Source organism: Ciconia boyciana, chromosome 1 (assembly GCF_034638445.1).
Source record: "Ciconia boyciana chromosome 1, ASM3463844v1, whole genome shotgun sequence".
In the NCBI taxonomy this organism is placed as follows: Eukaryota; Metazoa; Chordata; class Aves; order Ciconiiformes; family Ciconiidae; genus Ciconia; species Ciconia boyciana.
The window spans coordinates 26620516-26638011 of NC_132934.1; the positions used below are offsets into that span (position 1 = coordinate 26620516).

At 40.1% G+C, this 17496-nt stretch overlaps 1 protein-coding gene across 3 annotated transcripts in view; it reads right to left on the reverse strand.

The window, feature by feature from the left end:
- The window catches only part of CPED1 (cadherin like and PC-esterase domain containing 1), a 152328-nt gene that overhangs the window by 129251 nt on the left and 5581 nt on the right, over window positions 1-17496 (reverse strand). For all 3 annotated transcript variants that reach the window (XM_072871044.1, XM_072870963.1, XM_072871132.1), the window contains exon 3: window positions 10481-10667. In XM_072871044.1, the coding sequence (XP_072727145.1) occupies window positions 10481-10667 (187 nt within the window). The remainder of the gene's footprint in view (window positions 1-10480; window positions 10668-17496) is intronic.

Here is a 17496-nt window from a genome sequence, read left to right on the forward strand (position 1 = left end):
GCACTTTCTTGAATACTTCTTTCTTTCTGTTCTTAGAACATTCTCCAAAGGTCCTCTAACCTTTTTTTATAAAGCCATAGCACTTAATTCCAAGTGAAAATGGCGTTAACATGCCAAACTCTATGTGTTTGAAGTCCTTGTCTTCAGCCTACTCTTTACAGAAAATTACCTCAAATTTTTTTTTTTTGAAGGTTGACTTCTAGACAGACTCCAGTGATACTTAGCCTCACCGTGGTTGTGAAAACTGGAGTGAGGACTTTTCTTTTTTTTGAGAGAGAGTTGCTGAAGCCAGATGGAAAAAAAAATATTTAAATGCCTAATTCCCACTGAGACAGACAAATACTTCTTGATTTGGTCCAAAATAGCTAGGTCTTGTTCTTATTTTGTTTATCAGCCTGTTTAACAAAGTACATTGGTATGCTGATAGGTTTTCTATTTTATCCCTTGTAAAAAAAAATGCATTGTAGCAAACAGTGGTATTCTTCCAAATAAAGAAAAAATGGTTTTGTCTTATTTTACCATTTTACCCTAAAAGTCCTTTTTCAAAAAACTGATCAATTGAGCTGTATTCTGTCATCTAAAATAACTGTGGTTCTGCCAGATTCATCTTGCAGAATGAAGAACACAATGCAGAAGAACTCAGTATATTCTATATACATACACACTTTTAGTAGTTGCTATAAATTAAAAATGAAACTCCTTTTTACAGCTAAATATTTATTTTGGAAAGCATTACCACAAATGTCAGAAACAAAGTCATTACAACAATGAGCTTGTTATAGAAACACTTTATGCCTTCAATCATTTGTTTCAAACTTTCCAAAGTGCATACCACTTGGCTCTTCTGTCCTTCCCTCTATCAAAGTCTGAATATAGTTTACTTATGTGAGGCACCATTGAGGAAATATGTTAAGACTATATATTTTTAATCTTGCTACTAGTTAAGGTTGCTCAAATCCTATTCCTTTCTTACTTTTTAATCCAAATTCCTTCCATATTTTGCCCTTCTGTTGTGAAAAATGGACATTGTTTTGTAAGGAAACACGCCTGCCAAAAATTATAGAAAATAATTATATGTGGTTTTTTTCCTTTCTAATCAAAGAGTAGGTGTCATTTTTAGTAATAGTTTTCTGTATGAAATAATTTTTTTCAGAAATCTGAAAGCTCTCATGACCAACTTGAAACTGAGGGATAGTTAGTTTTGATTTCTGAGTACGTCAGAGAAGCTTCCTTTCTCTTCAACATCTGTGCAAACTAGGATTACCTCCAAATGGACAATCTCAGGAGCTGAATAAAAGAATATTCAATATTACATTGAAAAATAAACCTTGAGGGAGTATAATGAACATCAGAAGGGTAGAATAATCATTCCCCTCATGAAGGAAAGGTTCCCATTTGATGTAAAATAAGCCAGTGTAAGAACAATACGGTGCGTGAAATTTTCAGAAACATGTTCTAACCCATGGGTGGTTACTGCGCTTTTGATGTCTGGGGCATTTTTGGGATGCAGCACTCAAAAGAGCTGTCAGCTGAAAGTGGATGCAGCTGGAGAAAGTTGGAATCTGAACCTAGGAATGGAGTGGGCTGGCTGCAAATTACAATGAAGGCCCACACAGTGTATAAGCTTTTTGCTATCTGAACCAATAAAAGTCATGGTAGCTAAAGTTAAAAAAAAAAAAAAAAAAAAAAAGGTTTGGTTTCAGTGGTACATAATGCCTCTACCTAAAATGGGAGCACAATGATGAAAGACACCACACTTCTCACAGCTGACCAGGGCTCAGAGCCAGTGAGTGCATCAAAAAGGGTGCACAGCTTCCAGCAGCCAAAACACTGGGCAACAATAATGCAACAATCCCTTAGAGAGAGTGCTCTGGCAGGACTGCTACAGGCTTCTGGCTAGACTTACTGTCATTCTCCCAGCACCTATATTAGTAGACAATCATCTGACATTTAGGAACAGGCATATATATTTATAAATCAGAGTCTCTGCTTGAACCCTATCAGAGCCAGGATTAATTTCTTAAAGGGAAGCATTTTAAAAATACTTGAATAAACAATTATTTGCTGTTACCTTCTTATCCCATAGGCTACAGTTACAAAACATTGCCTCAAACTCTTGTACAGGATCTGCGTGTTACTAGCATATCATAAAGCTTGTATACTTACACCTTAATTCCTTGCATTTGTTTAATTTCAGTGGACTTGCACATTGTTGCTTTCCTTTGGCTGATGTGTGTATCTGCCTGGACACTGGTGGTTTTTCAGATCCTACTAACATGACATAATTTATTCCAGCAAAGTTTTAATTTTAGCTCACTGTGTAATCAGCGTGTAATATTTTAATTATTGTAAGTTCTAAGTCAGCCCTGTAAACTGAACTGTATGTTCTGTTTATATGACTAAAAAGAACATTCAAAGAAAGGTATGTTTGGTAACTTGATGACTAAATGCTATAGTTTGGTTTTAACTTGACAAAGTTCAATATCCTTATACTTTTGTTATGAACAAATAAAGAATTTCCCTTTCTCAAGGAAAAGAGTGCATTTGAAACAGGGTTTTTAGCACAATTCTACAGAGGATTTATTTTAGTGATACAAAGAAATAGTTTGTGTGCTCTTCTGCTAGAAAACATGAATATATTCTGCTAATAATTAGGAAGGAGAATACATATTGTTCAGAAAAATATACGATGCATTTGGATTTTCTACAAGAAACCACAGCATGACATTAGAGAGCAGCATTTATCGGGTTTGTCAGAAACTGATCTGTCTTGTACTGAAACCAATGCTGTCTGTGGCATGAGATTAGGCATCCACTTTCAACTAGTTGGCAAATAGCCAGGCTTAATTGCTAGAAGCAAAATTAAAAAGTGATCAAGACAGTGTATGTTTCTGGTATACATTTTCTTCCTAAAACTATATGAACTTTCATTTTAAGGAAGCAGAACAAATTTAACAAACATTAAGTATGCTTGTAACTCAGTGTGCTCTGAGGATCACATTTCTACCTATTTAGCTTGTTTAGGAAGCTTCTTGCTTAACAACATACAGAAAGAATGCTTCTGAAATGTATGTTTTACTTGTCAAAACTTTGCCTAGGACTCACATGAAATATATTTTGCATTAGGAAACCAACCAGTTTGGTATACTGTCAGCTATATATTTGTACCAACAGTTAACCGAAATGATTTTTGGAAGAGAAGTTACATCTGCTAGATCTGAAGATATACATGTATTTGTACGGTAACCTACAAAATACTTCTGTGGCTAGCCTCACCATTATTATTTTGCACAATATTTTAAATTACTTACTTATGATAGAGTGATCTTGTGCTTTTGCTGGCATGCTAGGATCTCCAGTCCTGCTTATTTAACCTTACCTCTACAGGGTTGTTTACACTTTCAGAACCTGATTTCAATTTACTTTAATTTTCTCAGAGACTTTTGTATTTATAAAAGCTGAGCATCTAGTGACCTCTCTATTCCTGACATTTCCTTTACTCTCCACTATGAAAAAGAACAAAAACCCCAGTGTCCCATTTGTGTTCCAAAGAAACTAAACTGCTTCTTTCAGTGGGTTGGTCCTTGTAATTGAAAATGGCAACCAGATGTTTACAGAACACACCAGCAATTTTCCTTGAGGCCTTTAGTCTTTATAATTGTTTGCTAAAGTTAGTTGGATTTCATGGAAACTTGTCTGAGGCTGTAACAAACAGCAAGTAGGGTCTCCTCCTAACTGTGCTCTGAACAATTAAAAATTAAAAAAAATAAATAAAAAAATAAAAAATACAAAATGAAATAAAAGTAAAGTTAGAACTAGTGCTACCTACTTCTGTTAATGTATTTCAAACTCCGTAGAAAACCACTCACTAAGTTAGGAGATTTGGTTCTCTTAGTACTGATGTTTGCATGCCATCCCATGAAAACCATCCCTATTTCAGAGTATGTTATTTGCTTTCTACCTTTGCAAAATTCAGCTGGCTCTACTCTAAGCACCACTGATTTTGTGCTCCCTTCCCTTTTTCCCACTCCTGTTAGGAATATATTCTCATAGGTTTGGGTTTTTTGAGAATATTTTGCATTTTAAGATGCTGTAAACTACATATTGCCTGTTCCTCAGTTAGAGCCCTGAGTCACCGCAGCTGATTCATACCTGAAATCTCTCCATCTGCTTTAGAAATCATTATGTTTTCCCTCTTCAGTTTCTTATCTGCCTCATTCTCTCAAGGCTAGTTGTAGACTTCAAGAAGTCTGTGAGTCCATCTTGTTACCCCACACGAGGAAACACTACATCCAGTAAAATCACTTTACCTAATATTTCAAGACCTCTAAGACTGAACACTCCACAGCTCCAGGGGATCAATTTAATTACTTCACTAGCCTTACCCCCAAAACAGCTTTCATAATATCTAACATAAAGTTTTTGTTGTTGTTGTAGTACTTCATGTCCTATTTACTATATGCATGAAGAACAGATTGTTCTTTTTTCCTCAGCAGCAGACTTTTTTTATATTTTACGTTAACAAGTACCTTTGTTCCCCCCAGTCATACCAGTCTTCATACTCATTGAAGAAAGAGCATCACTGTCTCCTCCTGTCTCTATCACCTGCTCGCATTCTCACTACTTTTGCTGATATAGTATGACTTGGAAAATGAAAAATGAATGTCTGACAGTCACCAGACATGGCCCTGGGGGCCTCCAAAACCCACGGCTGTAGTTTATTCTCTAGACTAATTAGCAGCCCTGAGGAAACTATTATTGGCTGCACTTATGAAGTAGCACCTCTGGAAGTTCCTACCTTGCTGCTAGCCAGATGTCAGCAATTAAGCTGATTCTTTTGCTGATTTAGCCTCTGGTCAAAAGTATGAATAGTGAGGAGTACTAGAGGTGATACAACATGCTAAAGGAATAACATAAAGATATACAGCAAGAAGCATGCATTTCATTCTAGTTCTGACAGTGACTCATACGATTTTTATCCTAGTTTCTCGATTTCCAACTCTGGTGTGGCAACATTTTTCTGCTTCCTAGTCCTACTGTGAATAGAATTGAACAGACACAGACGTTTTCTTCCCATGGAAATGAAGGTTTTCTTTAAAGAGCAATTTTTCCAAAGGATACCCAACAAACTAAAATGAAAAATTGACAAAGACTGACTTGGAAAATTGCTTTTTGGGAGAATCAAAGCAGAATTTTCTTTCATCTGTCCCCAACTGCTTCTTCAGTCATGCACCATTCAGAGAGAGACAGAAACCTTCAGCTAGCATCGCTCCACGTCTGCTGAACACCTGTGCTTGCTCCTGCAGGCTCATGCTTCCTGACATTCCCCAAGCAGCAGCTTTTACAGGGAGTGACCGCTGGGTACAAGGAAGCAACAGAGTGCTCTATAGAGAGCCAGTGAGGGAGGCAGCAGAGGCCATACCTGCCACAACAATACAACAATTCTCCAATCAGCATTTTACAACAAAATTAGTTATGTCTGAATATATTCAAGTTGCTTTGACAATGAGGGGTTATTCACTCCTTGCTGTAATACCTAAGTAATGCCACGAGATGCCACCTTAAATGCCAGACAGATCTCTTGACCCCAGCACGTAAAGAGACAGGCCAAGATTTGCTCAGATTTGCTCCCACAGGTCTGTTGTCTCACTCATCCCTTCCTGTTCTTGGAGCAGCTCCACCCAAGCATCACTCCCACATCTGCAAAAAGCCAGATCATCCTCATAGTTAGTTGCTGGAACCAGGGCTTAATTTACACAGCCAAGTACTTAAACACAGCATGCTCTTAAAATAGCAGAAAACAGAACAGAATTCAGTGCATATTGATAAAGTCAGCAAAGAGGAAATAACTTCAGACCTAATATTTTTCATCTATGTAAATTTAAGGATATATGTAGTATATGATCTCCATTTAACAATCTCAGGTGAATGAATAGGACATGAAGCTGGTATTGATTTCAGTGGAAATAAATATCAAGACTTATTGACCCAAGAGGTAAGTATCGACCAAAGCTAAGATGGGTTCAATACTTATTTTATGGAACAATAAATCACAAAAAAAAGCCCAAATCAATATAGGTACTATAACAATCTTTCTAATGGCATGGCTAAAATTTCATCTTCAGTGGCTTTCACTCAAACTGCAAACAGAAGCCATAGTAAAGTTTAAATACTTAACTGTAGTATTCGAAAAATAGGAAATGATCATTTAAAATCAATACTATGAAAATGGTTTATGATTCTTTTTTAAAGTCACTCATTGCAATTGCACAAACTTCCACCAAATTATTAAAATTAACATTCTAAGGCAGCAGGGAACATATAATGTTACGTTGCACTCAAGTTTGCCAGCAGCCTGAATAGATGTGCTTTTTTCCATGGCCAAACTGACTGGCTATCATTAAGGTTATGCAGAATCTTTTCCATTCCCAAAGCTAGCAGTAACAACAGAATGTTGCATGTTATTGCAGAATGAATTAAAACTGGCTGGTCAGATTTGTAGCATACAACTGCACATATTTTTTGGAGCCTGCAGTTTTCTGAGATTTGTGTAACTATTGGTAAAGGCGAAGAATTGAGAAATGAAGGAAATGCCTATTAAGGGAGGGTCACCATTGACTAATAAGGCAGGCACACTGAGCAAAGAAACTAAGAAAAACTGATGGCTCCAGAAAGAAAGATGTAAGTAGTTTATTTATCTTAGAAGATGTCATCTGGGGAAAAGTATGGAATTCAGGAAAGGTTCAGACAGCAGAGAGTAACTAGAGAATGTTGTTTTTGGAGAGTAGAAATGCATTTTAATGCAACAAATTTCTGAGATTAAAACTTTCCTGTTAAAAAACATTGTGAAAACGTTGGCAGGGCATCACAGAACCATAGGGACCCACAGATCCTGTTAATCTTTTCTGTGGCCCCAGAGATGAGAGCTTCTTGGACTGGAAGGACAAGGAAGAAGGCAGAAGACCCTAGAAAATATTTGGCAAGTTCTCTGGCATTTGCCGCTCTGGGAGAACCTAAGGGTGCTCTGAAGCCAGGCAGATCATCCCACTCACCTCTGATAGAGCAGCACAGCTCTGTGCTGGGCTGAGGGAAGGAAGGCCTGTGGCTTGTGCAGCTCAGCACAGAAAACCTCCCAGGAGAAAGCCCGGAGGCGTGGGGCTTTCTTACTCCGCCTGATCCTTTTATTATTTTCTGTGAAGCTATGTGACACCATTTTCAAACCCCCTCCCAGGCTGAAGCAAAGGCAGAACATGTCCCAGAGGCTATATCTCTATGAGCAGAATCTCACACTTAAAAAAAAGGAGAGAGGAAGAGAGGAAGAGAGGAAGAGAGGAAGAGAGGAAGAGAGGAAGAGAGGAAGAGAGGAAGAGAGGAAGAGAGGAAGAGAGGAAGAGAGGAAGAGAGGAAGAGAGGAAGAGAGGAAGAGAGGAAGAGAGGAAGAGAGGAAGAGAGGAAGAACAAACACACCAAGCACACCTTCTTCTGCCTAGCTGGCAAACAAAACAAGGGTACCATTTATAAATGTGCTGGCTAATACCACCTGATATCTTTCTTTTCAGCTGTTATCCAACTTCATTTGAACTGCTTGCTTCACGATGGACTTACCACAGAAGCTGGAGATACTGAGCATGCTTAAATGGATCCACCCCAGCAGCAGCTGCATGCCCAAGGTGGCAATCCCAGCTCTCCACAAAACTTGACTATCCCGTCATCTGCTACTAACACAGTACCTCCTCTCTATCTCCATCCTAGCAGCAGACTAAAAGATGTGTTAAAACTTACAGAAAAACTGGCTCATTTAGGGCTGCTGCAAAAGGAAGACTCAAAGAGCTCAGAGCAGGCACAGATATCATCAGTCCATGGGCTTTTCCCTCCATGTGGGTTTAATTGCTAAGGAATGGTGAAAGCACAGCTACTTTTTGTTCAACCAAAGCTACTTGAGAACTTACTGACAGAGCTATTTTTCAATGAAAAATTAGGGGTTTCAATAATTTATATTTTACTGCAGAAGGCATCTGTACAGATTTTTCATAGGAAACCCATAAACCACAGTCTCTTTGCCTGAAAAAAAAAAAAGGTAACCTTTTCCTTTTTAGCCAACTATTTTCCAGTTACCAAAACTCAAAATGTTTTGGTTGGTCTGTAAGAAGTGAAAAATTTCCACTGAAGAAAACTATTCTTCTGATGTTTCTCTCTGATGGCAATGAACTCAACACAGTGCTGCAGCCCAGGTGTGGAGGATCTCTCTGGAAGATCAGTGTGCAGAGCTGTCACATTTGGGTTTCAAACAGGAGCAGAACAGGTCCCAGAATGAACAGTGGGCCAGAGCAAAAAAGTTAGGAATGTTTTGCGGTGAATTTTTTTCCATATATGACTTCAGCTAGACTCTTGGCTCTCAGCCATTCTAAACAAAAAATCCTTTCAAAATTAGAGTGAACTTTGAAAGATACACGAGTAAGACAGACTGCACAAAAATAAAAGCACTGGATAGAGCTGCTAAATAATAACAAGTAAGAAGGAATGACTCTTTTTATAGATTTTTCACATTAATGATCTATGTTTCTCAGTCTGTTATCTGTTTCATTTTAATAGAGGCTTCAAGGAATGTATTTTTTAGTAATTTATAACGCTCCTATTAGGAAAATATTATGACAAAGCATAGCTCAAAATACTCTTCTCCAAAATAAGGAGTACTATCCCATCCAGAACAGTAAACCCCATCACCTACTGACAAAGAAAAATAACTTTGAGCATAACTTGTTTAGTTCTAAGAAAAGATCATTGGTTTGGTATGCAGACATGCTCTTTTAGTTACTTCTTGTTTTTAAAACATAACTTTAAAGCTAGGCACTTACATAACACAGGGAATAGTTAAAGGCAGACTTATGTTGCCATGAAATGGAATTAGTAAATTCTTACTCTTTACTTCAAATTGGCAACCATTTGACTTCTTTACATACTCCAACATCTGCTGGAAGCTGTAGGATGTTCCTGGAAAATACCTAAAACCTTTTTATTATTTTTTTTTCATTACTGGAAAAACACTTCAGGAAGTACTGGTGCTAGCCTGTAACATATAAATACCCACAGTTAAGTTGATTTCTGCAGAAGCAGTGTTTGGAGGGTAAAAACCTCTATTGGAGAACCTGAACCTGAGTTGATCACTGTAGCAAAATCTAGTACAGTGATTTTTTTCTAAGTCATAACTGAATTTCGCATACCCATTTCCTTGGCCATTTGAAACAAAAGTATTTCACAGAGATGGTGGACATGGTCCCCAGATATGCTATCTTTTCTTTGCAGCCCATCTGACATTAGCAAAACCTGTGGACACATTGTGTCTTGTCACTCTGGGATGGAAAGTACTCCAGGCAAGGAGTGGCTGAAAGGTGCATATGAAACTAGATTAAAATAAAGAGCAAGGTGAAGACAATTTACTATTTCTTGGTACAGCCATCCAAGAAAGCTGCATGTAGCTTATTTTCAAGAAAGTTTCTTAAAGAAACTTGAAAGTAGTGGTTGAATTTTAAGCAGCCTCATCCATGCGAAATAATTATGTTTTTCATCTATGAAACTACTCTGCTTAAAGCACGAAGCAAAACTGAGCTCTCTGGTAACCCCAGGAATGTATTGCAAGCCTGAATGATGCAAGCAGCACTCCCCTTAGCATGAGAAACAACCAACCACACCATGTTTCTACTGACAGAATGGTGGCCTGTGTATTTTTTTCAAAGCGTTCCAGTTCCGAAATTGACTTCCAACAGAAGACCAAATTGAGATCACAGTTTCAGTTCATACGTCTAAGGTGTCCAAGAGCACTGAAACATGGTCAGCATATACATAACTGGTGCCCAAAGCTCCTCTATCAGGCACAGTATAACTCTACACCACAAAGCTACAGTCCTTGTGCAAGAGATCAAGCTTCTTCAGTAGCCTGCTTTAACTACGGATCAAATTTCAACAGGAACTAAGAACCAGCAGTGATTTACCCCACCATCTGCAGCAAGTGCAAAATGTATTTCTTCTGTATCATGTTCTTCAACAAGCTTAGTGTGTACATACAGAACAATCAAAACATTACCAGAGGAAAAAGCGTACCTTCATGTGTACAGCTTTTCCTTAAGAGAGAAAATGAGAAAGAATCAAATGTAGCACGTATTTGTTTTGTTATGAAATGCTCTACTGAAAATCACTCCGTTATTATATTGATGAAGTTGGTATGAGAAGTCATCAGGAACCAAACTGATCTGATTTGGTTGTCAAGAATATGATGAATCACTCCGCTGCATTTTCTTACAGAAGGAGGTATCTAATGGAAGAATCATCTAATTGTGGAAAATTAGCTGCATAACTGGGAAGGGCTAGAATTTGGCTTGTATTCTTACTCGCATCTAGAGTTTATAAGTTTTACCTCTGTGGAAGAATGCTGGCTCAATAGCTAACATTTAGGAATTAATGAATTAAGTACAATTATTCTTACTGTGATAAGGGCCCTCAAGCCTGGGATCTTCCATCAGCCTCCTGTTTTCAAGGACTGTGACTGTATATCCATGTTTTGCCAGGATGCGCTGACAGAGCTGACGGTCGGTTTCACGGTGGGCAGGAGGTGCGTACAGAACTGCTCTTCTTGTGCGGCTTCCAAAGTACTGGAGAATGGAGTCGTTGATCTACAGCAAACACAATGCAACGATAATGGTTGTAAGATAGGACACTCCTCAGCAGTATAATATATAGCTGTTATTTTTCACAAAAAGAAGCTAGTAGCTTACTGTGACAATCTGGGAAATATTTCTGGTATAATTAAGAATTCTCTTTATATCAGGGACTGCTGACCACAAACTCCATTTTGTCTGCCTCTCTGTTTTTTCTACCTTCATTTTGGACTGATATTGCAAGGGTTTGAAAGCTCAGGGTAGCAACGGACGATCTTTAAACCGTGGTCTTCCCTTCATGGAAACACCTTTGGCTGAAATCTGGCCTGCTCTGGTGAGCTGGTAACAGCACTTGCCAGGTGACTTTGACTGTGGCCTCAGGCTGACCTGTGGGTCACCTAGCAGAGAGGACTTGGTGGGTCCCATGTGGGACCCACATGGGTTCCTTGGTGGGTTCTGAGGAACGTGGGTCCTAGCAGCTGGTAAGTGCAGGGGTCTGAGTTCTGCTGTGCAGTGTGATTAAGAAACCTAAGAAGAGTACTGAGGTAAAAGCATGCAGAGGAATCCTAAACAGTATTGTAGATTGCTGTGCCTCTAGAAAATTAAATGTAACCTTGTCAGTACCTTATCGCCTTATTAGTCCAACACGATCCAGCCCAAGAGGACTGGCAGAGAGACTTGTATATAGGACCAAGTGGAAAGGTGTATGATGTCTCCAATGAATCCCAAGAAACTCTTGGGCTGTCTACCATTCACTGTCTTCCCACATAGTACTTAGGGACAATGGCACCTAGAGAAAACCCTTCCTCTGTATAATAGCCTGGGATATGATCTTCTTGCAAGGAAAAATGGAAGAGAGCCACCCCAAACACACAGAGATAGTGTGAGCTGGACATTAAGATCTGAAAAAGTGAATTACAGGTCATCAGGTCTTTAGGAAAGGTGGATATCTTATGGCTTACATAAGGCATAAAAATAGGATGGTCCATGTGGGAAACAGGTCACTAATAACTGGAATAGTCTAGCTGTTCTTTTGCAATAAAAACATCACTAACAGACAAGATTTTCTTTTGGTAAAAAGTATTTGTCTTTAGGATTGAAATATACTAGCATTTAAGGGATTCCATTCAGGACATGAAATTAGTTTTTGTCAAGTTCATGAATTTCAAGCTAGCAGTAGTCAGTAGTATGTCCTTTACAAACTAAGTTATTCCATAACTTCTAATTTTAGTCAGCTTATCACTGGACATAGGAAGTGCTACACAAACAAGGCACCACCATTTTTTGCACAGTAGACCACACTGAAAAAGAGACAGATGCTTTGATATAAACAAATGTCATTCAAGATGTGTCCAGTTGTTTATAGGCCTGGGATCTAGTGATAAAGTCACTCTTCTCAGCAGTCTGTTCCCCAATTACAGGATGCAGTTTTACGTTACGCTTGGCTGAAGTGTAGGCTTCTCTGCGGCAGTGAGGAGCACAAACTATTTCAGAGCCCTGAGCCTCTAATACCATGTCTGCTTTTGCTCCAGAACAGACATCCCCCGTGGAAAGGGTTAGCAACATCGATGAGGGGACCCTGAAAGATATCTCAATAAACACTGTCAGAGTCTTCCACGTATATTTGCTAAATGTGCAACCCAAAACTACTTTAGGCACTGGGATATTCAAGTAAAGGTTGATCACATGCTGTCCAGAGGGAGCACAAATAGCACAGGGTGAAGTCACAGGAACTGTGTTAGGTAACCCGTCAGATGTCGTCCCCGGTGTCCCAGAGTTTTTAAAACAGATTAATCAGGCAGCAAGCACAGCGGTAGAGCATCTCAGATTGCCCTTCCCCACCACAGCGCCCACCATTCCTTCCCCTTCTGCCTTTACCCCTCCTTCCTCTCCTCTTATCTGCTCTCTTTCCTGCTCTCCTGCAGCGCCAGCAGCGCTGGCAGCCCTTCCTCTCCATTTCCCTCCCTCCCTCCCTGTTCCTAAATCCAGCCCTTGCCCCGGCCCCCTTCCTGTGCTCCCTCTCCCTCCTCCTCCGGGCAGTCCAGCCAGACACTTCTCGCTTTCCATTTCACTTGCATTGCGGAAGAAAAATCAGGAGAGAGACACCTCTCACCTTATTTTGCAAGCAAATCCAATTTTCCATCCCATGTGTGCTGCAGTGGCCAGTGTTGCAGGGTGAACTAAGGACACGTGAGGAGCACAGAGGGGCTGCAGCCCAGGACACATCCCTGTCCGGTTTTAGCGGACAAGCTGGCGATTACGGCTTGTCCCGCTCCCGTCCCTCCTGGTACAGCTGAGGGTGTTTGCTGCCTGCTGCGGGGCTCCCGCCTTGGACTTGGCAGCACTTTGTGTGCACCCCTCCTCACTAACGGTTATTGCACTTTTTTCATGCTAACAGAAAACACCTTTCTTCGCAAAAGTGAAGCCTCCTGCAGTGTCACTCCTTAAGCATTTTGCTTCAAACAAACTTTAAGAGCTTCTATCTCAAGCACCCAGCAATGACTTTATTTTCCCCAGCGGGCAATACTCCAAGGGCAGCTCTCGCAGGCCTCACCCCAGCCTGGCCACCGCCTCGCAGCCCACGCCTGATGCAACAGGCCTTGGCGGCCTCAGGCGCCGTCCAGGCCTGGGGGCTGAGCTGTGCCCCCCACCACTCCCTCCGCCTGGCCGGTGAGGCACAGGGGGACAGGAACCAACTGGCCTCGAGGCGTCCCAAGGGCCCTGGGGACCCCACGGTCCCTGGAGCCGGAGGCCTCGGTCTGCGCCAGCCTGCCTGCAGCAGGATCTTCCAGGGGAAGGGAGCTCTCCCTCCCGCCTCCATGAGGGCACTGATGCAGACGGCATCCTCCCCAGTTCCCTGGGGATTAGCAGGAATGTTTATGACAGTCTAGTTTGGCAATGGTAAATATTCAGAGAACACTGATAGTAGCATAAAAAATAAAAAGGAAGTTCAAGCAATGGTGGTAACCTAGGTCATTTCCACAAAACACAAAGGCAAACCGCCCTGAGCGGCTCCATGGGGCCTGTGCAGCAGCTGGCTCCCAGCAGCCGCCTTTCATGGGCATTCAGAGGGCTTGTGATGGCCTTCGTGAGAGGAGCATGCCGCTAGTTGCTCCAGAGGGCTTTCCTTGGGACACACAGCCCAGAGACATGTAAAAATCCTTGAGGCTGCCAGTGTCCAAAGCCTCCTGACACAGGGCTGGGAGGAACTGAGCAGGCCTGGCTGGGGACACGCTTGCCTAGGGCCCCAGCCTCCCCTCCAGCCACCTAGGCGCTAGACACGGGACGCTTTTATCCACTAGCTTCCCAAAAAGCCATGATGGGATCTTTGGGACACCAAGACAATTCAGGGTCCTAAATTTAACAGCTTGATCTGGTGTCTAATCTGGTACTATTAAATAATATGAAGCAGCTTGACACCTTTTACGGTGCTTGCTTGAGATCCATGTGTAGTGTTGCCAAATTTATTACCTCTGCCCTTTCCTTTCAGAGCTATTTGCAGTCCAGGTTACAAGATGCAATGTGTCCTCTCTGTTTTCTTGCCAAGCCAGTGCAATGTAGGGTGGTTTTTTTGTTTTGTTTTAAACTACCCGTTGGCTACAGAGAATTTTAAAAATTCTGGCCAACTGCACGCTTGCAGCAAGTGATTCCATAATTTTTTCCAAAGCTCTATATAAAATACCTTACATCACTGGCCATGCTGATCTTGTTACTACTGGATGTATTTCAGGATTTCCAATATTATAGCAATAGCAGTCATGTTTATACACTTAAAGAGTCTTCTGGTTTTTATAAAATGTTTCTCAATCATAAAAATGCAGTCTGGGCAGAGAGCTGGTATAAAAGAAGTAGAGTGCAACAGATGAAAATAAGCTGTTCACATATTTCAACATTTTATGGTTCTGATTTTTTTGGCATTCCTATAACTTTAACGTGCAGCAGGCTTAGACCAAAAAAATGGATCCATAACATTTTGAATATTTGAGAATAATTGTTAAATGGTCAAATGTTTTCATGTCCCAGTCATTTTTTAGCTCTTCCCCAGTTTGAAGTCTCAGGCTATTTGTTAGCAGGCCAGTTTATTACAGATTCAATACACCTTATGTGAAAGGGATTGGTAAAGAACATCTGTGGCCCATGTCTTACCTAGAGAATAGTGTGGCTGTCTCCACAGAAATTAATGAGGCTTTACAGCAAAGCTGAGATTTCCCATATGATTTAGGATGAGGCCTATGTCAGCTTTGACATGATATACCTGCTCTTACAGCTTGCGAACCATTGCACTTAGCTGAGTCACTGGCCTCATTTTAGTGCAATAGGCTGTTTACACAGATGATCCACAGCCTTAACAACTGGTCTAAACAAACCACAATGGACTGTAAAGCGAATAAAAATGCATAAAAATGAATTTTGTAATTTTGTTTTCAGTTTATAGAATAACATGAAAAACACAAAACAAATTGAGTTCCATAAAATTTATTATGGATTTTTAAAAAATTATCAAATCAAATGGATATTCCTCTGAGGTCTTAACAAATGAGATAAACAGCCCAGTTTATATAATATGAAAGCTCGAGAATTACGTAACCATCCTTGTCCAACTGAAAATAGACATCTATTATCTGAGTTGCAATTCTTAGTTCTGTCTGTCTGCAAGTTCCACATAGCTGTGAAGTTCTCTCTTAAAGAGAAAATGTTTTGACATTTTCCTTGAAACCAGTTTATCCAATTCTAGGTTATGAATGTATAAAGATATAATTGATTGTATTAGTCTCTGAAGCTTTCCTCTATTGTACAGAATTTCTGGGTTGTTCCAAAAATCCAAAATTTGGTCAGTAACTGAATCTTGTAATATATAATTACTGTCATTGTTTTGGCCAAGAAGAAAATAGCAAAGATATTTCAAGTTGAGGAGAGAAAAGCAGTTCCTTGGCATTTTTTCAGATTCCAAGAAGATTGCATAATTTCATAAATGTTGATGCATTGTCTCTGCCTGGCAAGGAAGCAAATATACAGTTTGAACTGTTGCCATAGAATTTCATTGACCATCCCTTCAACTGCAGAAACAAAATTCTTCTTCCTAACATAATGGCCCAACTCATGTCTGCCTAAGCTTCTCTCAGGAAAGAACTCAAAAACTGTGAATCATCTTTTCAGCTACCCAGTTCTGGTGGCATTAGTCCCTGTGTTGATTACAGGCAGCCACTCTTTTACACCAAGCTAGCCAAGATTGTCAGAGTCTTGTCCAATAGCTTCAGAAAACTTGACTGCAGCTTACTTTAACCCCACTGCTTTCTGCAGGTACTGGGCTGCTGCAAAAGAGATAATATGAGCCACTATGCAAACCAAAAGGCCTTTGCATGAAAGGGGAGTGCAACAGAAATACCACAAGAGAACCAGCCTTGTATAAACAACACTGGGACTACTAGCGATCTTCACAGGCAGAGAACTGCCTAAATTCCCATTTAGCCAGCAAAAGCAATGTGGATCTACCTTAGCTACTAAATACCACCTAGCACAACATTACAAAAAAATCCATGAGTGGGACTCCTAGAAACTACCACACTAATATTAAACAGCCTTAATAAGAAGAGAGATAATGAAAACTTAGCATGTGGTTCTAATGCCCTAAGTCATTCGTTTACAGGACTGTGCAGACCTTTATTAATTCCAAATGTGACTTTTAAATTCTTTTTCATGTTTGCATAAAAGTTCACAGAAATAGTAAGTTGTTCATACTACTGTTATATTTGAAGTGCATATTGCTACTTCTTGATACAGGAGCTGAGAAGTTAATTTCCTGTTTCACTTTCTGGAGGATAGTTAAATGTGTTGTCTTTATGTTCTGTTAGATTTCCTAATCAGAAAGGACTGGGTTGTAGAATGAAATGGTTGGAATGTAATTCTGCCTCCAATTGTTTGCTGAATAAATACAGAACAAGCAACTAGATTATTGGCACTACTTTGATGGCTGGTTTCTGACGACTTTATAAATCCAAGAGCAAAACTGGAGTTATTTGCATAGCCATCACCAGCACTCTGAGCTAGAAGTACAGAGCTATTTTATCAAAATGCCTTTGCTTTATGATTGTGTGTAGCTCATGGTACCAACTGCCTTGTCTTGAGAACAGACGATGAGCCAATCCTACCATCTTATCGAAACAGCTACTTTTGAGGAAAGGGCTCCAATGAAGTGCATGAGTGAGATTCTGCCTCCATTTCCCATTTGCTGCTGATGCATCCTTCTCAAAGTTCCCTTCCTGCACAGTGTCTCCGCCCTGCCCCTCTTTCCTGACTGCTACCACAATAGCCTTGCCCTTTACCACCAAAATATCTCTAGCTATCTGCACAGTAAAAATAGCTGTTTCCTCAGTGCCTTTTGCATTTTTCGTTGAAAAGGAGGAAAAAAATGTCCTGCTTTTGTAGGTATCATCATTCCAAGGAAACCAGTTGCTGATACCATACCATCTGTCAATTGCTTTCTATTAACAGAGGTTTCATACTAGCAAAGTTCTTTGTTCTTTTGTGAGGAGAAAAGAGTTTTCACCCCCCTACTGTATTCTATAAAAGAAATATCCTTTTAAAGATTAAATTTACTTTAAAAATGTATCAAACCTTATTATGCATAATGTAATCTTTTCTATCCAGAGCTCTCACCAGATTCCATTTCTGCATAATTGCAAAAATCACCCCTTCTCGTTCTATCATCCAGCTTCATTTCTCCTTTTTCACATATTTACATTTCAAAAGTTCCCACTAGCTTTGTCTTCTTTTCTTTCCATTTCCATTCCCATTCCCATCTCCCTTTCTCTTCCCCAGCACAAATCCAGCCCACTCTGTGCAC